Source organism: Bos mutus, chromosome 23 (assembly GCF_027580195.1).
Source record: "Bos mutus isolate GX-2022 chromosome 23, NWIPB_WYAK_1.1, whole genome shotgun sequence".
Taxonomy (NCBI): domain Eukaryota; kingdom Metazoa; phylum Chordata; class Mammalia; order Artiodactyla; family Bovidae; genus Bos; species Bos mutus.
Genome location: NC_091639.1, coordinates 24,879,867 through 24,907,682, shown reverse-complemented (window position 1 = coordinate 24,907,682; position 27,816 = coordinate 24,879,867). Strand labels below are relative to the sequence as shown.

General features: G+C 44.5%; 2 protein-coding genes across 4 annotated transcripts in view; both read right to left on the bottom strand.

Annotated features, from left to right (window-relative positions):
- The window catches only part of CILK1 (ciliogenesis associated kinase 1), a 30,177-nt gene extending 17,472 nt beyond the window's left edge, over positions 1 to 12,705 (bottom strand). For all 3 annotated transcript variants that reach the window (XM_070361445.1, XM_070361446.1, XM_070361447.1), the window contains exons 1-4: positions 12,568 to 12,705; positions 10,546 to 10,600; positions 5,790 to 5,911; positions 4,693 to 4,772 (exon numbers count right to left, since the gene is read on the bottom strand). In XM_070361445.1, the coding sequence (XP_070217546.1) occupies positions 4,693 to 4,772; positions 5,790 to 5,911; positions 10,546 to 10,600; positions 12,568 to 12,668 (358 nt within the window). In that variant the 5' untranslated portion in view covers positions 12,669 to 12,705. The remainder of the gene's footprint in view (positions 1 to 4,692; positions 4,773 to 5,789; positions 5,912 to 10,545; positions 10,601 to 12,567) is intronic.
- Positions 12,698 to 27,511, bottom strand: LOC138985112 (uncharacterized). The gene is made up of 2 exons (XM_070361448.1): positions 27,233 to 27,511; positions 12,698 to 12,840 (listed from the first exon to the last, which is right to left on the bottom strand). Exon 2 carries the CDS (start codon positions 12,815 to 12,817, stop codon positions 12,698 to 12,700), a length of 120 nt encoding a protein of 39 aa, XP_070217549.1. The 5' UTR covers positions 12,818 to 12,840; positions 27,233 to 27,511.
- Positions 27,512 to 27,816: the final 305 nt, after the last annotated feature.

The following is a 27,816-nucleotide window of genomic DNA, read 5'->3' as shown; positions in this document are numbered from 1 at the left end:
CCCAAATAAAGTATCAGAGAAAAAATGGCTAGGGAAAAAGTTTAATTGCAAACAGACTCTTAAAAATGACTAATGAAAACTGTATTTGTCAGTTGACATATGTCATCTGTCATACGGTATTTGAGGATAAGCCTTTTTTAACTAGGAAGCATTTGTGAATATGTTTGTAGAATATCTGGCCTGAGTAATAGCAACAACTATGATCAACCTTAAACTCATGAGTTCTATTCGTTAATTAAAGGTCTAAGGCCCTCTTGTCACGTACCTTACTTTTCATCTCTATTTTAACAAAGCACCACTATTTTATTACTACGAGAGGTAATGCTTCGTAATAGTTAAGTAGGCAGACTGATTGGGTTGCCTGATTTCAAATCCCAGTTCTGTTCACTGGCTGGCAAATGAGTTGCCCCCTATAAAATGGGGATGTAACAGCATCTACCTTGTGGGGTTGTTTTGCAGGATTCACATGGTAGTATTTTGCAGAGCTTTTAGTGCAGTGCTTGACACATCAGCACCTTGCAGGAGCTTGTCATTGTTCGTAGTACCTCTCCTCTCATTTCATAGTCTCGACAACCTGGCAAAGGGGGCAGGCAGACACCCTAGCTCCATTTTTTTGCAAAAAGAATTAAAGTTCATGAAGCTGGTGATGTGCCGCACCATCCCCCTGCCTCCACCACCACCACCTGTGAGGAGGTGGTGCTAAGCTCTGATCTGATTCCTGGCCCAATCCATGGTCTGCTGATGTGTGCACTCGGGCTTATAACAATGAGCCCACGTCTTCCTCTGTGCTTCTGATTCACAATGAAAACCCTTATAGCTGGGTTGTTCACAGATCGTGAAACAGCAAAGTGCTGTTAACACAGACTCTTCCTGTTCGAAACTGTTTGGCTTTCAGAACACAGGAACAGACCTTCAATTTAATTTCAGGGTACCCCATGCCAGTCGAATAACAGAGGGATTTTCTCTTTCATCCTGGCAGAAAATGTGTTGTGCTTTCTTTTTCACTAACAACCCTTGGGCAAGAAAAACATCAAGCCACAAAGAAGGCTCCACATGTTCATGAGGAATCTGATAGGAATACACGGAAATAACCAGAGAATACTTAAACACTATGGATTTCTACAGTGCACCTTCCTACTGGGGAAGTTGTAATTTCACAGATATTACTGAATTTAAACCGACAGTGCTTTTATCAAGAAAGCCAGGAGGGACAGCGACACACAGAAAGGCCAAGGGCTGACTCAAGGACATACATGTACAGCAAGACAGGGGAGAAACACGAAGCAGAGAACCGCCTCTTTGGGCCAAACATTTTCCTTTACGCCACCTAATGCACTTCAGATTTCCTGCATGGATATTTTTAAGTGCAGGGCAAGGATGAAACACACTTTGCATTCATTATTTAACTTCTGCAAAGTGCATATGCTTTGGCATTGCTCTCAGCACCAATGGAGCTGTGTTTTCATTCCCAGTAGGAGGAGGTAGTCACTGACATTAGCCATGGCCATGGCAACCACCTGCGGCTCTGTGCTCTGCTCCCCAAGGAGTCTGCTCCCAGGGACAGACAGCACCTTCACACAGTGAGAACCAGCCAGCAGGGAAGAGCCTGGAACTCACAGAACAAACCTGTGAAGTGCTTTCAATTTCGTCATGACTGGACGAAAGGAACAGTATAAAGCTCCAAAGTTCAGTCAACACCATACAAAACCATTCAAAAGTTTTCAAAAATCCTTTATGAATGAAAATGAGACAGAACCCGCAAAATAAGTATCTATCCCACCTCCAATTATTTTTAATTAATTTTAAAAATTAATTAATTGATTTTACTATTTATTTTTGGCTGCACTGGGTCTTCGCTGCTGCGCGCGGGCTTTCTCCAATTGCAGCAGGCAGCGGCTACTCTGTAGTTGCGGTTCATGGGCTTCTCACTGTGGTGACTTCTCTTGTTGCAGAGCACTGGTTCTAGACAGCCAACTCAGCAGATACATGGTCTTAGCTGCCCCGCGGCATATGGAATCTTTCCAAGTCAGGGATTGAACTGTGTCCCCTGCATGGCAGATGGATTCTTTACCACAGGACCCCTGGGGAAGTTCACGACTTTCTAATCATCATTACGACTTTCTTCACCTCTGATTCTCTGCTCTCTGTGAGAACAGACAGGTTTTTCTAGAGAAGCATGGCACATGGACACAGATATGGGAACTAGCCTCCACTCTACTGCTCTAAGGCAGTGGGGCCTTTGGCAGGTCTTTAAACCTCTCGGAACCTCTTCCTCTTCTTTGAAAGGAAAAGACACCATCTGTTCTCTCTACCTGAGAACCTGGCAAGGAAACACAAAAGGCAATGGATGAAATAACATTAAGCTCAAACCAGAACGGGCACTTAGCTGGGGGAGAGTGTCCACGAGAATCTGAGGAAGAAGCATGGTGCTGGGATTAGAAGAGCAAAGGAGGTCTGACCACCATAAACTGAGCCTTCCCTTGCACCATTTCCGAGTACAATCCAAGTGTGTAAGGCATGCAAGGGACACTGATAATGCAAGGTTCCCAAGAGCTGTTTTCACACAGTCATTTATGGATGCTAAATTACTGGATATGAATATGCATTGTGTGTGTGTGCATATATGTGCCCTGGTGGGTATTGGGGGAGAGTATATATGTAGATGCAAGTGTACATGTGTGTGCACATATGGGTGTATGTATGTGTGAGCATATGTGGGTTGATTTGATGGGATTTGGTAGAGACCTGAATAAAAGGACGTAAGTTCTTCCTGACAACAACCGAGCCTCACAAAGAGCAACAAAAAGGAAAGGAAGAGAAAGCCAACACATATTAACTTTCTTACAGACCCACCACACAGTCCTCTGAGCAAAGAGCCCCGGTAACTGAGACACTATGATGGGTCCCTATTGGAACATGTCTAGTCGACCTTTCTCTTTGGAGATTCCCTTTGATTTCTCACCATTTCTTTCTCCTGAACTCTCAGATCTAGTAAGTGCTCCTTGTCCTCCTATCTGTCTGTAAGACACCACACCAGAAGTTTTCAGCATTTTGCAAACTCATACCATCCCTTGGGAATTCTTGTGTCAAAAGTGTTCCTTCAACCTGTGTCAGTGGAATCAGAGATGATACCTGTTACTGAAGAGTTTTTATAGAATTGGTTCACGGGCTTGCATATCACTCTTGAATTATTCAGCACATACCCACGGCTTCCACGGATGAACAGCCTCTGCTGTCTGTTGCGTTTGACCTCTAAGTGTGAGGTGCTGCTTAGGGGTCACAGAGAAGACTGGGAAGGGTCCCAGACTTACCATGTGGCACAGTGTCTTTTCCCCTCGCTGCCAATTTGCATCAAATCTGAACTGACAACATCAATGGGCTTCTGCCCAGCTTCCTTGTTGGGTAATGAATTGGGTAATGAATCAGTAATATTGCATTTGCTGGTGCAATATTTGCAAAGGCAGTGATACCTTTAGACTGGGAGGGAACAGATTTCTGCCTGTGTAATATCAGCTTGTCCATCTGTCTGGATGTCAAAGTCACCCCAAATGGCCTCCTGAGGGACTCCTTACTTCCCTGGTAGACACATATGTCCATCCTGAGGATCTGTGCTCATAAGAAGGTATCAACCCAACCTCAGTTGGGTCTGTGGCCAGTTAGGAACCCAGACTAGTAATGCCTACTAATGATTACTAATCCTACTCAGTCCGGTACAAAAGCCCAGCTAAGAACAACAGAGATAGAGGATTTCCTGACGGGTATGTGACCATCCACTCCTCTGGATGCTCTAAATCTCTCCCTGGGCTAACCAGACCATCCCTAGAGTGAGTCATACTGGGCCCCAGTAGGACCATTTTCTCTGATCAGGTGATGCAATTGGCCTATGTTGAGGGAGAGGACCTGGAACTATCTCATGTAACCCATTGCTGTGTTTACTGTGGGGGTAACGTTATGTAAAGATCCATGAGAGAAACCTCTCTGGTATCAGTATCAGGAATAGCTCTGCTTCTCTTGGGCAACTGAACTGTTCATACATTGAGAGACCAAGTAGGTTGCAATTGGAACCAAGTAGGTTCCAAGTCGTGTTTCATGTTCTGCATTGTCTGACAACAAACGCAGACTCACATCTGTAGCCTGTTTCTTCTACTTAAACAAGACTTGCTGACGTGTATTTCATGGAGTAACCTCGCCCCTGGCTATATCCGTGCCTTGTTTTGCTTTTTCTTTGCTTATTTTAAGTGTATTTTATTTTCCTGGATTGCATAAATCTTATTAGACCACTTTGCACCCTTCTGAACAAGCTGAAATTAAATATACTAAGAAAATGAGAAACCATAGCAAAACAGTGCTAGTTAAGGGGGGTTAAACATCATCTGTGGATGGAGCTTGTCTGAATTCTAAATGAGGCTTCTCATTAATACACCCGTTAATGGTCAGGAATAATTCTTCAACATATAACTAACAAGCTTGATGTTAAAGCCTAGAGAATAAGAACATGCAGAAATGATAAATAATGAGGGAAATTCAGAAATCAAGCCACAGAAGATAACATATTCCAAAATCCATTATCAGCCTCACAACTCTTCAATTTTTTCTGGGAGTCAATTACAAAAGACACTGATGCATCCTACACCTTCTACCTGAGGACAACATTTCATTGTTATTCAAAAGCACAATACTCCAATCACCTACCGTGTTTGTGAATAAATGCAAGTCCTTGCAGTATCTGATACATGATATTTCTTATAGCAGACTCGGGAAACAACTTATTTCTGTGTGGGGCAGAGGAAGAAAAGTTTTAAATCTCAATTTATGAAATTTGTTTATCAAAACAAATTCCCTGTCCTCAAATTCTTAGCATAACCAAAAGAACATAAGAAAACACTTGCTTACATGCTAATTTGATCAGATCCTTGGATCATAAAGACCAAAGAAAAGCAACTGCTTATCCATGTAACAAAGCATACCTTATAAGTACCAAATATATTCAGTTATGTTACAAAGAAGAAACAATTAAACATTTAATAATAAACCTAGAAAAATTCCTTCCAAGATATCTTATAAAAAATCACCTCTCTCCATAATTAAAGCGTAACAAATTTTTGATGGGGAAAATCTGAGGTCTTTCACATGAAGGTCTTAGGAGACACAGTGGATAGTGACATTTTCCCTTGGTTGTGCAAGCCATACAACTTCACTGCTATTCCTGACAATGAAAATGGTATTTGTTCACTGAAATTACTCAGAGGGATGCTCCAAATGGCATTCACCTGCTACCAAGAAAATGTGCCCAACAGGTTCCACATGGTTCGCTTTTAAAGTTCAAAATGACCACTGCAGGTAAATTTTTTATTTGTTTCTTTGTCTTCCCAGTATGCGAGCCCTGAGCACTGTAGCAAGACAGGCACTGTAAGGGACCTGGAAGTATCCGACGGATGGCTCAGAATGAATGAATCCGCTGCACTTTTCACCTGTAGTCACTCAGCCCATACTGTCCCGTGGAAAGGAGACCTGCAGAGTTATCTTCAAAACCTCGGAGTCTGTTTGGGTGAATCACCCATTAAGACATTCATAATGACTTCTCTGAAAGCAGTTTTCTCCCCAGCTATCCCAGGGCCTCCCAAGCAGGACTGCAGGTGGCGGCCCCTCATCTCCTGGCAGCTTTAAACAGCCAAGCTCAAGCAGCATGCCCACAATAAACAAAAGCAGAAAGAAAACACATGCACGTTGCAACATTCATTTCTAAGAATATGATTTATTTCTAAGAATATGGTGGTCATCATATGTACCTTTCTTTAATGAGCTGGTAAAGATTCTCCTTCATGTACTCAAAGATAAAATAAAGATGATCGTTTTCCCTGATAACTTCTTTTAATTTTACTACATTGGCATGGTTGAGCTTCTTTAAAGACTGAAAAGCAATGAAAAAAAAAAAACCATAAAAATTAGAGTTAAGTCTGTTGTTGAAAAAAGAAAAGCAATCCCACAAATCAAAACCAGAGGTGGACTATAAAGAAAGCTGAGTGCCGAAGAATTGATGCTTTTGAACTGTGGTGTTGGAGAAGACTCTTGAGAGTCCCTTGGACAGCAAGGAGATCCAACCAGTCCATCCTAAAGGAGATCAGTCCTGGGTGTTGATTGGAAGGACTGATGTTGAAGCTGAAACTCTAATACTTTGGCCCACCTGATGCAAAGAGCTGACTCACTGGAAAAGACCCTGATGCTGGGCAAGATTGAAGGCAGGAGGAGAAGGGGACGACAGAGGATGAGATGGCTGGATGGCATCATCAACTTGATGGACATGGGTCTGGGTGGGCTCCGGGAGTTGGTGATGGACAGGGAGGCCTGGCTGTGCTGCGGTTCATGGGGTCGCAGAGTCGGACACGACTGAGCAACTGAACTAAACTGAATACCACAAACAGGAAGAAGCACCTAATTCTAGAACTGCAGCAAAGTGGCACAATTCATATTATACTGACAATATTTTAATAAACGGTATTTCTCTGAATTGGTAGTAACTTTACATAGAAAAACTATTTCAGTTAACGAACCAGGAGGTAAGAACGTGACCATAACTGGAGCTGCTGGCTTCCCCTAGCACAAGGTACAGGGCCAGGGCTATTTTAGGTGTACTCCCTCCAGGTGATGGAATTCACGCCATGAAAGTGACCAGAGAGGAAACCACTGAGGCTTTGACTGATATTGGAGAGGCAGCTGCTGGGAGCTGAGGTCCCCAGCCAGCAGTCTGCAGATATGCTGAGCAGGAAACTGCTCAAATACACAGAGGCTGACAGCCCAGTTCTCTCAACTTTCTTCTGACTCATGTGTGTCCCTGGGACGTATAGCTCTTCTTACAAGGTAAGTGTTAAAGAAGAAGGCAAAGAAGGAGGGGAGAAGGAGGAGAAATTTCATTGGAAAGACCATGAAGTGAGATGAGAGAGACCTTTGCTTCCAAGAACAGCAAAGGCAAAAAAGTCAAGCGGGGGATGAGAAACAGAGTGGGCGGCTCAGAAAATGGTGAGTGACCTTCTGATTATTCCCCATGCACACGTGTGGTTTTCCTCTTCCTGGAACATACATGTGAGTGCAGCCACGTGCAAGCTATTTTCTGTTTGCATCACTAGCTCTGTCCACAGTGAATAAATACGCTTTCATAACGGTGAGCAGCAATCCAGTTCATGTGCAAGGACCAGACACCCAACTGCAGGTTTGCTCACCAGCTGATCAAAATTTGACAGAACGTCTCTTTCAAGAATGCCTCAAGGAGTCACTGTGGCAGTGGGTTAAGCCCTTTAACTCAAAAAGCCTTTTCCTCATGGAGACGTGAGTCTGACAATAATAAATTGTAAAGCCCTCTTTATCTCTGAACTTCCTTCAAAACAACATTCCTTCTATAAAACAACCAACCAGAATGTTTGAAGATGAAAGTGATAACGTGAGTGTCCAAACCTGGAAGGACACTCAATAACAAGCACCCAAGGGGAATGTGTAATGTGACTGAGTTACTTCAGCAGCTGGGAAGAGGGAGGAAATATGGCCAGTGAATAGGAACAAAATAAGACGTCTGGAACCTCTTCCCTGAAAGACAAGCTTTTGCCAAGTGCCTCTCTGGCAGGAAATCCTCAGCTGTTTTGGCCAAATGGCCAGATCCTGATTACTGCTTCTAGTTGGGTTGGATTTCTGGTTCTTCATGAGTAGCAAACACTGCTAACTTGTAAGCATTCACCAGACTCTCATGGACTGCAGTCGTCTTTCCTGTCTCTTTGCTTAAAATGCACCACCAGCCATGGCTGAGGCATCTGGTGGACGAGCAGCAGGATGAACTGGGCAGATTCATTCAGAGGAAGATGAAGTCGGTTTTAGAGCTTTGAGAGAAGAGACTTCCAGGCAAGGAGTAGGGTACCTTCCACTATTAGCCAGATGTTTGCTTTGAGTGTGAATTACCAGTCCAAGTCTTAGAGTGGCTGCAGCTCTCGCATCTAAGTGAGGTTCAGGGGCCAATTAAAGTCTCTATCAGTTTAATAGAAAGGAAGTAATATAAAAAAAGGACCAATTTTGTGGAGGACCTCACGTGACTCATTTTCGAGAGACATACTTCCAGAAAGAAGGCATCTTGTTTTGGCTTGGCAAAGGCTTCCAAAGAGAGGCAGGTCAGCTGCATCAGGCAGAGAAGAAGGAGCACAACAGAGATGCTTCAGGGAGGAGTAAGTAACCTGCAGGCTCTGAGTGGTCAGTGAGTCTCATCCACGTCACTTAAAGAAAGTCAGGCCCAGACAAGCTAGGTCAGGGGAGCAACCGTGTGTCAGGAGGGAGACCCTCAGAGGTCAGGTGAGAGAGCAAGTGGCCACCCAGTGTCTGAGGGAAGAGAACTGTCTGGATGCCAGACCCTGGGCTTGAGACCAAGCCTTGCTGCCTAGAGCTGTGTTTCCCTCCAGCAAATTACTGAGTCTCTGGATCTCAGGTCTTGTCATCATGTAACTCAAGATGCCAAGACTTTCCTCATCAGGTGGTTGTGGGGATGAAATAAGACCGAGCGTGTAGAGCACCTAAGGTACTGCCTGGCCCGTAACAGCTACTCAGTAAATGGTAGATGGTGTGTGAATAGCTGAGAGCTGGGGAGACGAGATGTGTGGGGAGTGGGGTCACACACGCCACTGCCATGAGCTGTGGTTTCTGAGTGGAGGGTAAACGGTAATTATGACAGAAGAGGGAGCAATGATGAGCCCTGGGGGAGGCAGACAATCTAGAGAATTCAGGCACTCATGTCCACTAAGCAGTTGGATAGATGGACCTGAAGCAGGGGTTAGCAAACTTTTCTGTCAAGGAACAGACAGTATAAATCTTAGGCTTTCCTGGTCATATATAGTCCCCGCTGCAACCACTCAGCTTGGCCAGTGTAGCATGAAACCAGCCATAGATAATATGCAAACAAATGGACATGGCTGCATTCCAACAATTTTTTAAAAGTAAAAACAGGCAGTAGGCTATTTATTGACCCCTGATCTAAATGCATAAGTAAGATAAAAGATGTGAAAGGGGCTGCTGAAAGAAGAGGAACGAATAAAATCCCTTGGAAGGAGAAGTCAAAGCAAAGGAAAAAAACTGCTGAAAAGAGAGTGTGAGAAATTATCATTATTTAAAGGGTGAACCCATACAACCATTGGTGAAAGGCAAGAAAGAAGAAGAGGTGGGTCAAAGCAGAGTCCACAGACATGGGAGAGGAGGGGAGGGGAGGAGGATGTAGTCCACAGACAAGAAAATGCCTGAGAAAATCATCCTGGACTTGGCAGCTAGGAGAGCAGCTTCGGCAGAACGCCTGATACAGTGAAGTGGCAAGTCAGTGGTGGGGGGAAGTGATGGCAGAGGGGGAGCCTGGAAAGTGAGGTCAGGAAGAGGGATGGCGGGGAGGTCCAGGGGAGGGAGGTTTGAGTCTGGTTAGAGAGAACAATGGGCACATTGATGGATGGAAGACAAGGAGCCAGTGGAAAGGAGTTTAAAGATATGGGAAGGTTCATAATAGCCAAAGGAGTCTCAGTGTCCATTGATGGATGAATGGATAAACAACATATAATAGATCCACACAGTGGACTGTTAATCAGCCTTAAAAAGGAAGGAAATCCTGAAACGAGGATGAATCTTGAAGACATTCTAAGTGAAATAAGCCAGTCACAAAAAAGACAGATACTGTATGTTTGCACTTATATGAAGCACCTAGTGTAGGTGAATTCATACAGATAGAATGTAGAATGGTGCTGGCCAGGGGCTGCGGGGAGCGATTCATGGGGAATTTCTGTTTAATGGATAAAGAGTTTCAGCTTTGCAAGATGAAAAGAGTCCCGGAGATGGATGCTGCTGATGGCAGTATAATAATGTATATACTTAATGTCATTGAACTGTACCATTTTTAGGTCAAATACACAATTCTGAATCTATTTTGAGCCCTCTGGGTTCTAGCATGGGACACCTTTGTCATTCCAATAGTGTCCGCTATTTCTCCGACTATCTACCTGGCAATCTGCCATTTTCCTTTGAGTTTGTGTTAACCTTAATGCACAGGCATTGTTTGTGGAAAATGTGCAAAAAAGCTTTCCTGAGAGACGACTATACAATATGATTACTGCATATTTCAGTTTCTGGGTGGTACGGCAGATTTTCTAATACCGTTTAGTTTACTATGTAAACAAAGTGGTATAAATCTTTTAAAAAGTGTTTAAAAAGGTAAATATTATGTACGTTTCATCGTAACTTCAAAGAAAAGGGACATTAGTGAGAAACAAGTGAAAGCTGAATAAATCTGTGGTTAACAGTCTATTACCAAGATTTAAATAAAGTACATGAATACACACGAAAAAACTTTTACAAAAAGTACATGCACTAATATAACACCACAATCTTCTTCTCTTAGCTTTTAACTGTTTTGTTATCATCTGCCTCCTCTTTCAGCTTCAGTGAAACAATTCTAACTGTATCAACTATAAATCTACCGTGTATAAAGCAATTTTAAGCAACCATATGTAAATTATTCCCTCATGTGTTAATAAATACCTTGACCTCCCGAAGGTTCATGCATTCTTCCCAGGAATAAAACTTTCTTTTCATTCTAAAAGAGAAGAGAAAAACAAACAGCATGCTTACTCCCAGTAACAGGCTATGCTTTATCTTTTAAAAAAAAAAAAATGTTTTCATTCTGGATCTAATGAACAGTGCTTAAAGTGGGTTCCAATTTCTACCAAATATTATACTATCCAAAACAGCACTCTACTTAGAAACCTGGCAGTGCAATCAATTTTGCAGCACAAAAATTCCCCAGGAGAGTTAGCACAGGGTACTGCAAAGAGGTCCAGACTGATGTCTTGCTCTGTCACTAATTAGCTGACCATGGGAAAATTCCATGGGCTTAGACCAGAGCTGTCCAATCGAACTTTCTGTATTGGTGGGAATGTTCTGTGCTGTCCAGTATGGGAGCCATTAGACGCACGTGACTACTGAGCAGTTGGAGTGAGGCTAGTGCAGCACAGAAACTGAATTCTTAATTTAAATTTTAAATTTAAATGACACATGATTACTTGCTGCCATGTTGGACTGCACAAGGCCAGGCCTCTGGTACAGGGGTTGGCAAACTATGACCCATGGGCCAGCTCCCACTGACCATCTGATTTGATACAGCCCACAAGACAAGAAGGGCACTTATCTTTTGTTTTATTTTATTGTAAAAATATTTATTTATTTGGGTCTCAGTTGCTGCACATGGGACCTTCACTCTTCACTGTGGCATGTGGGACCTAGTTCCCTGACCAGGGATTGAACTTGCACTGGGAGCATGGAGTCTTAGCCACTGACCCACCAGGGAAGTCCCTCACCGATGTTTCTAAATGGTTGCAGAAAACAAAAGAAAAATAGTAAATCATGACATGTGAAAGTGATCTGAAATTCAAGCTTCAGTTTCCACAAATGAAGTTTTGCTGGAACACAATCACACCCGTTTGTTTCTATATGATCGATATGATCTATAGATCTATATGATCTATATGATATATATATATCATATATATAGTGGGAAGTGGCTGCCTTCCCACTACAACAGCAGAGCTAGCTTGTGACGGAGACCGTATGGCCTACAAAGCCCAAAATATTTACTGCTTGGCCCTTTGCAGGAAAAGAGTGCCAACCCCTGGCCCAGAGCCTGAGGAGAGAGACAGAGAGCCCGGTGAGCTGGCCAGAAAGCTAAGGGTTCCCGCTTTCACAGCGCTTCAACCACATCCTCTCATTTGAATCTTATGGCAGCCCCACGAGACAGATGGGATGGGAGGAAACTAAGAAACAGAGAAGTTATGCCATTTCCCCAAGGTCTCATCGCTGGCTACTGAGAGACCAACTCTCATCTCTCCTTCTCACTCTGACAAGTCTGTCCCCGATGTCACGTTGCTCCTCAGTTGAGTGACCAGTCCTTTTATTCATGCCCTAGGTATTTTTTTAGCCCCTGCTATGTGGCAGAGGCCCAGGCACTAGAGAGACATTCCTCATGGCACCGACCTCGGAACAGAAAGGCAGGTGATCAACCATCTTCTGTGTTGAGTGCTATGGAGGAGATGGTCAGGGCATCGTGAAACTGGGCCCCAAAGCGACCTAACCTTGTCTAAGGTATCATGGAACAGTTGTCCAGGGAAGTGGTATTAAACCAAGACCTGAAGGACCAGGGGAATTTGGACCAGTTGGAGGCGTGGGGTAGGGAGTTGCATAGGAAGGCACAGGGCAGAAAGCCATCTGGTGAGTTCAAGAAGCCAAAGGCCAGAGTGGCTGGGATGAAGTAGACAAGTGGTTAGTGGGAGGAGATACACCAAAGAAAACAGGAAGGGGCAGATCTGCAAAACTGGGGGCTTGGTCTTACATCTGATAGGAAGAGATTAAAAGCTCCTAGTTTGGGTTCTTTGAAAGTACAGTCTGAGGCAAGGACTTGGATGCAGGGAGTTTACTGGGAAGTTAATTTCAGGAAACTAGGGCAGGGAGCAGGGAATCTAAGAACAGACAGCTGGGCTAAGAACCACGAGTATGAAGGATAAAACTCACTTTTTAATAGCAATCAGTTCCCCAGACTCGATGCTTCTTCCCAGCAGGACGGAACCGTAGGTTCCATCCCCGAGTTGCTTGATGGTTGTGTATCTATTCATGGTGTGCCCGCTCAGGCCACACACTCATCTCAGGGCCAAGGCGGATCAGTCCTGCAGCCGCAGCCAACCTCCCCAGAGTGTAACCAGATTTTTCTATGGCAGCACCAGCACAAGGTATTCAATAGAACGCGACTATCTTCCAAATACATATTTTCCAAGATGAGTCTTCTGCCTGTAGAGAACGATAAGAGCCAAGGATAAATGTTAATGGACATTTCTGAGTCTATCTAAATCAGGAGCCGGCTGTAACCCCCCAGCTCACCATCCGTTATTGTAAATAAAGTTTTATTGGCACACAGTCCTGCCCACTCACTTGCATATTATTGGCAGCTCTTTTCATGCTACACAGCCAAGTAGGTGTGACATGGACTGTATGGTGCACAAAGCCTAAGGGACGTATTACTGTGCCCTTTACAAAAAAATGTTTGTCCACTTCTGGTCTAATGTTCTTTTCTCATTTTTTATAAAACAAGAAATAGAATTCTTGGAAAGTGATTTCACCACTGACTCAGAAATTAATCAGCTGCAATTCGATACCTTTCTGCTGACTAACCACCATAAGCAAACACTACATGATAACTATGGCCGATGGAAATTGCTGAGCTACAAAAATCCATGCTAAATATGCTGTGTTCTGTGTAATTTAGCTACAATTAACAATGTAAATACACAAAAGCCAAGCAATGTTTAAATTAAGGTTCTCCTGATATAGAACTTACATGTGCTCCATGAACTGTTTGTGGCTAAGCAAAGACAGTATTTTAATATTTTTATTACTAGACATTCGGAAGCTAAACAAAGAACTAGTAATTTTTTTAAGGCCTGCATGCAGGGTGTGTCTCTTTTAAAGTCATTCACTTGTGTTTTTTTAAAAAGATAAGTCATTGATTTTTTTCATTTATAAAACTAAGTGTCATTCAGTCTGCCTATAATGAAGAAAATGTAGTACATAACTTAAGTGATTGCAATGCCTTTAGGCAAACATTAATAAAATGTAAATCCTTTAAATAAGAACACTAAAGGCATTAAAAATACATCTGTCAAACTAATAATCTGAAAAGTTAAAAGATCAGAAAAGAATGGTTAGAAATACGTGACATTCTACAACTAAATCCAGTCAATGCAACTTCTCCTTCCAAAAGAATTCCAATCAATAAATGTAGAAGGAAAGAAGGAATTAAGAAATTCACTACTAAGCAAACTTCACAATTTGTTACAGACAAGATTCGCGGATGGATGCAAATATTGGTTGATGAATGTTTGGGGAGAAACAGGGAACATAAAGTCAGGTGAAATAAGTCCGAGAAAGATAAATACTGTATGATATCACTTAAGGTAAATCAGGGAAAAGGTGTCTACGTATTCTTTGTACTGTCCTGGCAACTGTGTAGTATGTTTGAATTATTATAGACTAAAAGTTGAAAAAAATTCTCAAAATGGTAGAGGAAGGAAATCTTTAAAAAGATAGTATGTATCTTAAGCATTTTTTCAGCCTAAAATATTTTAATGTGGATTTACTCAATAAAACCTAATATGAACTTGTTCATAAGACAGAACACATCACACATCATGGCTTCTCCACTTCACGATTAGTGCACTGTGGACTATTTTGGATTCAAGCTGTGTCTCAACATAGAAACAGCATTTGGGCCACAACATAAGCAATTTGGGGCTCTGTGTTTTTCCTTCTTATTTATATTTATCTCCATCTATTTTTTATATGGGGTTTCCCAGGTGGCTCAGCTGTAAAGAATCTGCCTGTCAATGCAGGAGATGCATGAGATTCTAGTTCAATCCCTGGGTTGGGTGAACTAACCAGATCCCCTGGTGAAGGGAATGGCAACCCACTCCAGTATTCTTGCTTGGAGAATCCCATCAAGACAGAGAAGACTGGCAGTCTACCGTCCATGGGGTCACAAAGAGTCAGATACAACTTAGAGACTAGACAACATTTTTGATATGACAATATGGTTTTTGCATGATTCATAATTTTATTTTCCAAGTTAAAATTCCCAAACCATTGTTGTATGTCATCTTCCTCAAAAAAAAAAAAAAAAAATCACTGGAACTTTGATCTGTCAAAAATCAGCTAACTAATAAATTACATGCTTTATTTTTTTTTAAAGTAGGCTTTGACCTAGAGACAGTGGGAAGTCATTTTTTTTAACAAGAAAATAACATGATCAGATCTGCATTTAGTAATCTAGTTAGTTAGAATATTCTTCTTAATGTCCAACTTAAACCTGACTATTCTAATTTCCTCATGCTGCATTTTTTGTGGACATAAAAAAACTGTCTCATGAAAATGTGTATGATCATCAAATTAGTAATCAGATGTGTATCTCTCAGCCTCCTCTTGCTGTAATTACACAACCTTTCCTCATAGGACCCATTTTTCCACTCCTTTAATTATCTTTGGCATTCATCTCTGAATCCTCACACATTTTTCCATCTCCTTGATGAACTATGGTAACCAAAATTTAATAACCATCTACATTCCAGTAGCATGTGGGCTTTCCCTTTTTTTTTGGCGGGGGGGACAATGGGCATTATACTATGATAATAATTCATATCTATTATTAATCATAGAAGCCTTTCTTTGATAGTTACTTCCTCATCTACTAAAATTGTATAATTGGGAAAATGTCTTCCTAGATTACCATTGAGAAAGCTCTCTGGAAAAAATTAAGAGCTTTATCAAAATCATGATAGAGTGGGTCATTCATTCAGTATACAGTCACCCTATGATTCCTCCTTGCTACCATCAGTGACATTATCATAGAACAAAACTCAATTACTCTGGCAAGATTTGACCCTCAACACACCATAGCAGATGCTTTTTAATTTTATTTCAAGTAATCACATACTGTTGTAAAATGGATCGGACTAGTCTCTTCGGGCACTGAAGTCAGGTTGACAGTGTCTAATTGTATTCATATCGAGATGCCAAGCACTATGCAAGGCTTCTGGGGTACATTATGGATACGGGAAAGGTCCTTCCTTTAAATGACTCACAGCTGTCACATACGTGGAAGTTGCAGGAAACACTATGAGCCCACAGTAGAGAGAGCAGCCAATTCTTGGGAGGAGGGAGAGATCTGACAACCCTTCAGAGCAAAAGCAGTATTGAGGTTTGAACAATGAGCAAAGTTTTATTATACAGAAAAGGGAGAGAAAGGACTTACAGATGGAAAAAAAAAACTCTGCCAAAGGTTGGTGGGTATAAGAGCTTGCTATGCTCACAAGGGGGCAAATGCCTAGTCGTTCCTACCCTGTGTAAACTGTAGAATCACTTGGGAAATTTTTAACAGATGTTGATGCCCAAGTCCCATTTCTAAGAGAAGGTCAAGGGTAGGGGCTGAGCTCTGGTAGTTTCGAAAGCCCTCCAGGGGATTCCAATGTGCAGCCCAACTGTGAAGTACAAGGCTAGGGCATAAAAGCCATGGAGGGCAGTAAGGAAATGCAGGCCACTTTGAGTGGGGTCTAGTTGTGAAAAGGTATATTTGTCATGCAGGAATTTGGTCTTTACCCTGCGACATGGGAACTCTCTGGGGTTTTTAAGCAGGGAAATCACGTGAGGAAGATCCCCCTTGACTATTCAAACTGATGTTAGAATAGAGAGACTTGAGGCAGACAGACAAGTTTGAGAGTACTGCAATAGTTAGGTCTGAACAAAGGTACTAGACAGGATGAAAGTTAGAGTAGGAGACACTATGGGATCTATTTTCTATGGTGTTGAATTTGAAGTGTGTACAAAACCTCTCATTGGAGATACTCTTAAGCTGTTCTATTTTTTTCCCCCAAAGATAGTGCATTATTGGAGTTCTTATTAGGAGGACAGCATTCAGACAGGGCTAATATATTGCAAAACTCTGGGGTATCATAGAACACTACATGAATGGTATCCACTGGAGTTTTGCAACATGGCAGCTGTGCATCCAGAATAAGGGACGTGGGACAGTCTCGACATACACCTGAATTACTGTTCAACTCTGGATGACAAACTTCAAGAAAGAAATTAAAGAACATACTAAGGGTCTAAATGAAAGCATAAGAAGAGTAGCTGAAAAAACAACAGAATACAGGAAGAAAAGGAGACTTAGGAAGCCACGTTGATTATTTCAAGTATACAGAGGGGTACTGGAGAGAAGGATTAGTTACATTATATATGAATCTAGAGGACAGAACCAGGACAGCTATCTGAGTTGTCTATGCTCTAGTAAATTACTTTCTAGCCTAAAAAGAAAAGAAGTGGCATTATGAAAATTAACATTAGACAAAAAGTATCACTTGACCACAGTCAATTCAGAACATAACCTAGCAAGAAGTGGTTAATGACATTTGAGATCAGTATTGTTCAGCTGTTCATCATTTTTGTGGTGGCCTGAATGTAATGACTCATGTTCTGCTCTGAAAGGAAACAACAAAAACTCACTGCCGCTCTGGGAAAGCAACAGGGTGATGGACAACACACTAGGAGAAAGAAGGACCATATGAGATGCCAAGGCCCAACAGCCATGCTCCTCTTGCTTCTTAATTTTATTCAGGATTCAATATAATCAGGGATGGCAGCCACCTACTACAGCCTCAAGGCATGAACTAGGATCACTTAGCCAAGCCAAGCAATTCTACTTCCTATTGAATACTATTTAGGAGTGGGACAATGGGAAGGGAAAAGTGAGCCGGCAAGGGAAGAGAATGTCTTCTGAGGGGTAATCTATTGCCTGATAGACACAGTTGGGGCTTCCCTGGTGGCTCAGCGGTAAAGAATCTGCTTGCAATGCAGGAGACCCGGGTTTGATTCCTGGGTCAGGAAGATCCCCTGGAGGAGGGCATGGCAACCCACTCCAGTCTTCTTGCCTGGAGAATCCCCATGGACAGAGGAGCCTGGCGGGCTACAGTCCATGGGGTCGCACAGAGTTGGACACGACTGAAGCTACTAAGCAGCAGCAGCAGCAGAAGCAGTTGGCCAAGAGGCTGGCTTGTGTTTCTGCCTTGAACATGGTTGTATAAAGCTGTGATGTTTAGAGCTGAGACAGTCTTCTGGTGATGATGAGATGCCAGGTCTCAAGATGAGAATCCCAACTGCTGAGGATGGACTCAAAGAAAGAAGCTGAGTCCTGGATGACATTACTGGGCTGCTGCATGATCCCTGAAAATATCTGCTGTAGATTTCTTGTTCTATGGCCTACTCAAAAGTCTTGGTGCTGAAGCCACCATCAGGTATTCCATCAAGGACAAATGAAAGCATTCCTGTGGAACACGTACAGTGACCGGGACACGGCAGCTGGGGTAAGTTCCTGGCGGGGTGGAGACGACCACAGTGCTACAGCTGCACAAGGAAGAAGTCACCGTGTGGACCACTGGCCAGGAATCTCAAAGAAGGCTTAGAGCCACTGGTTTCTAAATAATGGCTAATTTCTCTTGTCAAGGACATGTCAGTTACTGATCCATGCATCACTGACAAAAACCAAGTTTTTAAAATTTTCCTTACCAATGATGTTAGTTTCCCACAGCGGCTGTTCACAAATTACCGTAAATTTGGTGACTTAAAACAACAGAAATTTATTCTCTCATGTTTCTGGAGGCCAAAGGCTGCAACCAGCATCACTGGACTGAGGTCAAGGTATTAGCACTTTCTCTAGAGGCTCATGGAGGAATTCATTCATTGTCTCTTCCGGCAACTGGTGGCTGCTGGTGCTCCTCGGCGCATGGCCACATCAGCCAGTCCCTGCCTCTGTGGCCACACTGCCTTCACTCTCTGTGTCAAATCTCCCTTTGCTTCTCTCTTATGAAGACTAGTGTTTGCATTTAGGGCTCACTCAGGTAGGGCTTCTTCGGTGGCTCAGTGGTAACGAATCTGCCTGTCAGTGCAGGAGACACAGGAGAGGCACGTTTAATCCCTGGGTCAGGAAGGTCCCCTGGAGGAGGGCTTGGCAACCCACTCCACTGTATTTTTGCCTGGAGAATCCCAGTCAGAGGAGCCTGGAGGGCTACAGCCCATAGGGTTGCAAAGAGTCGGACATGACTGAAGCAACTAAGCACACACAGTCACCCACTCAGATAACCGAGGTTTATCTCCCCATCTCAAATAATTTAATCACATCTTCAAATAAGCCAAAAAGGTGGTAATAATAATTCTAGAACTTACTATGTACACAGTAGTATGATAAGTGCTTTGTATATATTAATCTATTCAGTCCTCACAATGGTGCCCAGTAGGTACTATTATTATTACCCTATTTTACAGATAAGGAACCGGAGACACAGCTACTTGTTCAAGGTTATGCAACTAATCAGCGATGGCACTGAGACAGGAACCCAGGCCCACTGCACCAAACTCAAGGGAGCGATTGCAAAAGATCCAAAGGTCATGAAATCTTTTGAGGATCTGAAAACGAGAGGAATTAAAAGGAGTACTTTGTAGCTCAAAGTTCAAATACGGAAACCACTGATGTGGCCATGCTCCAGTTGGCCTCATTCTACAATCAAGCTTCGGCGGACCCAGCAGGGACCTTGCCTGCACCCACTGCCTACAGCGGAGGCGACTGATTGTGGACAAAAAGGGACGAAGTCCCAGTTTGCACTTGGCTCAGACCCCCTGTGCCTCAGAGCATCTCTCGGTCCTCGGGTTAATTTCCGTGAAGTTAGGAAGAGAGACTTGATGAAGTGAGGTTGTTTCCTGCTCTAATGCTCTGTGGTTCTGTGACTCTCTGGGTCAGGAATCAAGCTAGCACTTGGCTAGGGGGAAAAAAAAGGATCGACATTTCCACCTTTCCAATCACACGCACAAAAGCTAGCGAAGGGCAGATGATTTCCCAGAGGGACCCCATGTGCTGTACATCATCTCCCGCCCAGAGCGGGACAAGAGTCCCACTGCCTCAGCCAGACCCCAAAGCTCCGAATCTACTCCTTCTCTCCCTCTGAGTCCTGAGACTCCTGTCATATGCTACAACATGAATGAACTTTGAGATGTTCGTGCTCAGTAGCTCAGTTGTGTCTGACTCTCTGCGACCCCATGGACGGTAGCCTGCCAGGCTCCTCTGTCCATGGGATTCTCCAGGCAAAAATACTGCAGTGGGTTGCCATTTCCTCCTCCAGAGGATCTTCCCGACCCAGGGATCGAACCCACGTCTACTGAGTCTTCTGCATTGCAGGTGGACTGTTTACATCACCTCCTCAGGGCCTCCTGTCCCAACACATGCAGACACAGCCAACAGCTCTCTCCATGAGAGGTCACAGCGCCCTGACCCCACCTCCTCAGTGGTCAGTGACATACAGCCCCACCCCAGACACTCACCATACTCCCTTCATCTCTGTTCTCACACCTCCTGGTTTGCTTTCACCAGCAGGTTCTCATGGTTTGAATGGTCAGAATATGAATTTCAGTTGTTGCTAGGTATGTCTTATACCACCCTTGGTAAGTACCTCAAAACACAGTGCTTCTATTTCTTCATGTGCAAAGTCATGGCAACCAGAGGGTCTGCCCTGAGCAGAAATGTTCTGAAGTTCTGAGACAGGAGAATAGTAAATACTGCAGAAAGATTAAAGCAGGCAGGCTGCCTGAGACCTCCCACCACAGTGCTGGAATTACTGGGTCACAGAGAATCACAGCAAAGCCCCCGCAGGGTAGTCAGATCAGGCCTGTGGCCTCTGGGCTAGGCTGTACCCAACTCACAGAGTGATACAGCTATATTTCAATTTCAAAGGGTTCCAGTCAAACTTTGAAATGAATGCTATGGATCTGGGGGCTAGGTGACTTTGGGGAAACCTCCCTGCAGTCTGTCCCAATTGCCCCTCACTCCCGGTTCCGTCCTCAGAGGGACACTCCCATCTGCTCATGGCCAGCAGTGCATGCTGGGTGCCCTGCTCATCCCCAGCCTGGGAACCTGTCTGGACACAGGGTGGTCCACTCTTTATTTTTGAAAACTTGAGAGCCACTGAGTAAATGACACAATTACTTTTTTAAAGATCAGATCAGATCAGTCGCTCAGTCGTGTCCGACTCTTTGCGACCCCATAAATCGCAGCATGCCAGGCCGCCCTGTCCATCACGAACTCCGGGAGTTCACTGAGACTCACGTCCATCGAGTCAGTGATGCCATCCAGCCATCTCATCCTCTGTCGTCCCCTTCTCCTCCTGCCCCCAATCCCTCCCAGCATCAGAGTCTTTTCCAATGAGTCAACTCTTTGCATGAGGTGGCCAAAGTACTGGAATTTCAGCTTTAGCATCATTCCTTCCAAAGAAATCCCAGGGCTGATCTCCTTCAGAATGGACTGGTTGGATCTCCTTGCAGTCCAAGGGACTCTCAAGAGTCTTCTCCAACACCACAGTTCAAAAGCATCAATTCTTCGGTGCTCAGCCTTCTTCACAGTCCAACTCTCACATCCATACATGACCACAGGAAAAACCATAGCCTTGACTAGATGAACCTTTGTTGGCAAAGTAACGTCTCTGCTTTTGAATATGCTATCTAGGTTGGTCATAACTTTCCTTCCAAGGAGTAAGCGTCTTTTAATTTCATGGCTGCAGTCACCATCTGCAGTGATTTTGGAGCCCAGAAAAATAAAGTCTGACACTGTTTCCACTGTTTCCCCATCTATTTCCCATGAAGTGGTGGGACCGGATGCCATGATCTTCGTTCTCTGAATGTTGAGCTTTAAGCCAACTTTTTCACTCTCCACTTTCAGTTTCATCAAGAGGCTTTTTAGTTCCTCTTTACTTTCTGCCATAAGGCTGGTGTCATCTGCATATCTGAGGTTATTGATATTTCTCCCGGCAACCTTGATTCCAGCTTGTGTTTCTTCCAGTCCAGCGTTTCTCATGATGTACTCTGCATATAAGTTAAATAAACAGGGTGACAATATACAGCCTTGACGAACTCCTTTTCCTATTTGGAACCAGTCTGTTGTTCCATGTCCAGTTCTAACTGTTGCTTCCTGACCTGCATACAAATTTCTCAAGAGGCAGATCAGGTGGTCTGGTATTCCCATAATTGTATGTACAAGTGGGCATCTTTGGAAATTGCAGTTTACCAGCCCCTCTTCCCCCATTCAGACTTGTATGGCACGCTTGTCTCTCTGAGCCTTGATTGTTTTCCACTGAAAAGATGCCACTGCTTTCACCTGTCCTCATAGGAAAACTGGATCATGTGCAAAATAACTCAAGGGCCCTTCTCCTGCTACCTCTGAGTTCCGTTTTACCTCAAGTGGCATGAAATCTAGGTTCACAGGTGTCCTAACTTTACAAGAGTAAAGTTAATACTGTTACACTTCTTTTAAAAGGGTACTAAAAGTAGTACATCTATTTCGTTCTTTTTTTTCTTTTTTCTGGGACCTAATTCTGCTCCCCATACATATTTCAAGCAAAAATGTCCTTTGAGTATTTGGCCTCTTGGACTAGTGCTTTTTTCTGCACTGGGGGCAGCAGCTACAAGGCCAAAAGAGCCTTCTTTGTTGTGGGTCTTGCTGTGCCATTCCTGTGCCAAGGAGCATATTAGAGATGCTTCTGGCTACTCTCTTGGGCCTCCCTGGTCGCTCAGTGGTAAAGAATCCACCTACAGTGCAGGAAATGTGGGTTCGATATCTGGGTTGGGAAGACCCCCTGGAGAAGGAAATGGGAACCTGCTCCAGTATTCTTGCCTGGAAAATCCCATGGACAGAGAAGCTTTGTGAGCTCCAGTCCATGAGGTCACAAAAGTCAGACACGACTGAGCGACCGATCATGCACACACTGCCTTTAACTGAAAGGATGGAAGAAGAAAACCGTTACCTGGGTTGCCCTCTGCTATTTCACAGAGGCTGTTTCATACCCTGACCTCCCTCTCCTCCTTCAACCTGAGCTCCTGAGAGAAGAACTCAAACACCAGGTCTTGGGTCCCAGGAGAAAGTTCTAGAACCTTCTATCACTTCTCCCCAATGTCCATCAGTGAATGAATGGACACACAAATGTGGTCTATCCATGCTGCTGCTGCTAAGTCACTTCAGTCGTGTCCGACTCTGTGCGACCCCACAGATGGCAGCCCACCAGGCTCCCCCGTCCCTGGGATTCTCCAGGCAAGAACACTGGAGTGGGTTGCATTTCCTTTTCCAATGCATGAAAGTGAAAATTGAAAGTGAAGTCACTCAGTTGTGTCCAACCCTCAGCAATCCCATGGACTGCAGCCTTCCAGGCTCCTCCATCCATGGGATTTTCCAGTCAAGAGTACTGGAGTGGGTTGCCATCGCCTTCTCCGGATAGGAAGGCTACTAACCCTGAAATGACATACAAAAAAAGTGACAGCTCTCCAAAGATGTGCTTTTTTCAAACTCTGAGTTGGCTTCACAAGTCAGTGCTCCCAGGGTCTGAAGCCAGCTGCACCCGTGAGTTCAAACCCAGGCACCCTTTCTATGAAAGTTTCAACTCTCAAAGCACAGCGAGCCAGGTACTTAATGCACAAGGATGCTTGTTTCCTTGGAAGGAATCAAGAAAGGAAGCTCTCTGCTTGGACTGAGTGTTTCCCTTGGATTCTCGTAAGCAGCAGAATTTTCCTAGCATCAGACAGCACCTCACGAAGAGCAGAGACAGTGAGTGTGAATTTTACATCAGCCTTGGTTACCATCTTGAGAGGACCCTCTGCTGCTGCTTCTACTTCTTGGCTACCGGTAAAGGTGTTTCTGATTTCTACCTGCCATAACACTTAGCACTTCAATGTAATTTGCCCCTGAAATTGATTTGCTTCAGTAAATTGTTTTCACCAGGTAATTTTCTCAAACACTCTGTACACATAAAGATGTTAAAACTGTTTCAGGGTAAGCACAGTCAGTCTAGGACCCAGTTACACTGTAGATATGTGTGTAAGTCACCTGGCACACATCTCTGTACATCTTCCCAGGCACCCACAGAAACCACAGGCACTGAGGTCCACAGATAGGTGGTTTCTGATGCTGTAGTTACAGGCCTTTCTCAGAAGGCCATGGTCATCCAAGAGAGCTGATGGAACAATTTATGGTTAAGTAAGACACTATCCACAGGCTGACAGATCAACATGCACAGAAAGGTCACTGTGCCCAGAATTCTGCCCAGAAACCGCTAGGCAACTCGTCCTTCCATAAATACACACACTCACACATACCCCCACGATCAGAAAGACAGAAGTGCTATGTACAACTCCAACTCAGCAAGATCCTGCAAAATGAAATGGAGGAGCTTGCTGCAAAGAAGCAGTGAAAAAGAAAAAAATTTGAAGGCGTCCTTGTTCCTGGCAAGGTTCACATGGAAAAACAGCAGCAGATCCCAGAAGCAGAGCTGTAGCCAGGAATAACCCAAGCTCAAGCCGTTTTAAGTAAGGGCAGGATAACACTTACTAAGGATACTACATGGTTGCCATCATCTAGGCCTCCAAGCTGAGCCATGACTTGACTCCAAGTCAGTCGACAAACATCTACCAAATATCTGCTATGTGTTCAGGGCTCTTCAAGTCACTCTGGAGGGATGAGCAGATTTTTTGTCAGGTGTGCTCCAGGCACTGTTCAGGTACCTAGACCATCTCCATACTGCAGCCAGATGGGGAGGCATCTCCCCTATCTTACATACGACGACTGGCTTCCCAGGTAGCTCAGTGATAAAAAATCTGCCTGCCAGGGCAGGATACGCAGGAGACCCGGGTTTGATCCCTGCGTCCAGAAGATCCCATGGAGGAGGAAGTAGCAAGCTGCTCCTGTATTCTTGCCAGGAAAATCCCAGGGACAGAGGAGCCTAGAGGGCTACAGCCCATGAAGTCACAAAGAGTCCAACACGACTTAGCGATTGAGCATGAACATGCAACCAACCTGATGCTTGAAGAATCCATAAGGCCACATGAGTACAGAGGATGAGCCCCAATCTCAATTCTGCTTGAGTTCAAAGCCCACAGCCCCACATTACCATGCAGAAAAATACCACTCCAACCCTAAAGAGACTTCCCTGGTGGCTCAGACGGTAAAGCATCTGCCTACAACGTGGGAGACCCGGGTTCGATTCCTAGGTGGGGAAGATCCTCTGGAGAAAGAAGTGGCAACCCACTCCAGTATTCTTGCCTGGAAAATCCCATGGACGGAGGAGCCTGGTAGGCTACAGTCCATGGGGTTGCAAAGAGATGGACATGACTGAGTGACTAAACTAAAACTAACCCTAAAGAGGCTTAAAATAACCTAAATCAATTAGAGATCAATACAGTTAAAATAACAAGGGCCTAACAAACAAATATCTGGAAACTTGCTAGAGAAATGAACAGAGAAGATGTTATAAAAGAAGTGAGGACTTAGGTTCTTTCCCCGAAGAAGGGTAAGATTTTCACAGGAAAGAGGGGAGAAGTGTGGGGGTTTCTAGGTCAGTGATCTGAGCAGGGACCATCCTGGCCCCTTTTAGTAGAACAGACCAGCAAGAAGACTACGCCCACAGAGTGCAAAGATGTATGCTGACCTGAAAATCAGACTTAGATGGGAGGGGTGAGGCCTGGTTATGAAAGGCTTCAAAAAATCAGGCAAATTATTTTAGCCTTGGGATAGCTGAGAAGGGAGATAACCTGAGGGTTGCAAGGCAAGGAGAGACATGAGGAAGTGATAGTTTTAAGAGACTAGATGGACAAGAAGCTGAAGAGACCAGAAAGGGGGTGGTGTGTCTCATTCATTCATTCATTCATTTATCCATCCACCCACCTATCCATCCACTCACTCAGCAAACATTTAATGAGGACTTACTAAGAGCCAGGCTTCCCTTGTGGCTCCGCTGGTAAAGAACCTGCCTGTAATGTGGGAGACCTGGGTTCAATCCCTGGGTTGGGAAGATCCTGTGGAGAAGGGAAAGGCTACCCACTCCAGTATTCTGGCCTGGAAAATTCCACGGACTGTATAGTCCATGGAGTTGCAGAGAGTCGACTGAGTGACTCTCACTTTTACTTTACTGAGCCAGCTTGGGAGGCTGCCCCCAACTGTGGGGTGGAAGGGTGAGGCTCTGGATTAGAATATGCAGGAAGGGTTCTATGTAAACCACAGGTCAAAGGTCTTGATGACTCACTGACAGAAAGGATGAAGGAAATGAAGGAAAAGATGGCTAAAGATAATTCCAAAGGTTCAAGACTGACAGGATTTCCACCATAACTTGGAACCTCAAAAAACAACGAGAAGAAAACAATGAAAATAGAAAAAAGAGCTTTGATGATGTGAAACAGTCAACAAATAAAACCCCCAAAGGCTGGGTTTTTTTTAGCTTCTTTACACACAGTCTATAGGTAAGAAGTCTCAGTGAGAAAAAGCATTTCTCTGTGACTGAATGTTGAGTTCCCTTAGCTAGGACAGCCCTCTGCCCACTCAGATAGGCTCCATCAACCCTCCAACACATCTTCCATCACTTGAAATTAAACTGGTCTCACTTAGAAATGTGGCTGCCCATTCCTGCCCTGCCACTAGTTTTAACTTTGGAGAAGGGGACAAGGCAAAATGGACAGGCAGGGTCACTGTAGAGGGCTGGACCTTAGGGAACAAGCAGTGGTATATTATTTTAAATAAAGAATCCCAACATGGTTCTTATTTCTACACCCACAATTACTTGTTCTCAAACAGACAGGAAGGCCAAATTCTTTACCAAATTGCAGTGCTTTGTTCGGAAACTATTTCAAATGTGCATATTTATGAATACATTAACTTCTAGCACAGCTAACATATGGTTGAGGCACAAATTCTTCTTAATAATTTATATGTTAACTACACAAATTTAAAACTCGGTTTAATTTTATATTCGGCAATAGTACAATTCACTTTGGAGGCACATCCTGAAAACCCACTCACTGGAAAATGTGAGAAATGAAAACTATAGCTATCAAACAGTACAAAAAGTGCTCCAGGCTAAAATAAAGAACACAAGTGTCAATACCTTAGAGAAATCTAGCCCTGGATGCAAAATTCAGGGTGATATTTTCTCTCTATAATCCAGCTTCAGCAAGAGCAGTTCTTTATTTAGTTATAAGTGGAAACGAATACTCTTTTCCGAAAAATAAGGCATTCAGCCACTTTTATATTTAAAAGTAAAAGCCCTCAATGCTACTGTCAAACTTTAAAAGGTGCATTAACAAAAGAAACGGCAGTTCTGAAAAATCCTTCAACATCTCTCTCATAACATCTACTCAGATTAGTAAGAAAGAAATCAGAGCAGAAAGAAACCCAGTGAAAAATGGTTGCACAGAAATGTGTGAAGATTTGCTCAGACCCCTTGCGGGACAGCCAAAGGCCTAGTCGGGTAAATTCCAAAAGCAAGTCCCTCCACCTTCTACTAAAGGGGCTTCAAATCCGGCCGGGATCTTTCCCCTCCTTTAACGCTAAAAGGTAAACAGCCAGCAAAATCTTCCCGACTCGGAGGAAATGGGAGTTTTTCTGCCAAGGAGAGACCCACAGGACCGCCGAGAGAAACTACAACCCGAGAGCCTCCTTCTCGCCCTCCATTCCCTCGTGGGGCCACCGCAGGGGGTGGGGGAGACCCTCGCGGCTCGGGTCCATCACCCCCAGTGACAGGTCACCCGGCGGAAGCCCCTCATCTCCGACCCCACTTACCGGCGCCGCGGCACAGGCGAGGGCCCGCCCCTGCGGGGAGCGCGGTTCCTCGGAGGGCGGGCACGGGGTCGGCCAGGGAGCTGAAGCCGGGGCAGGGCGACCCCCGCTAGGACGGGCCGAGGGGTCCGCGCAGAGACGCCCGGGGGCGCCGGCGAGGGGCGCGGGCCGCCCGGCGCATGGTGAGCAGCGGGGATCCGGCCGCTCTCCAGCCTCCGGCAGGAAAACAAACAAAAGGCTGAGAGGCTTGTGGTGGGGACGACCGGTCGCTTTCCCTGGGAAAAGTTACCCTGCAGCTCCCCTCGCTGGCCCCGCGCGTCCCTGCACCGCGGCCGGACCGCCTGGGGCGCCGAGCCCCGCGCTCGGCTCTCCACCCCGGCCCGCGGTAGCCCAGGGGCCCTGTGTCCCGCCTACCGCCGAGGAGCTCTCCAGCTCCACACGGCCGTCTAGGGCATCAGGATGGAGAGATGCAGGCCGAGGATACACGTTCAAAGGACATCCCATTACAGATGATCATGGTGGACACGCTTTCCTGGCTTTAAAAAACATATCTGTAATGCCACTGAAACGTGGTTAAAGATGGCAAA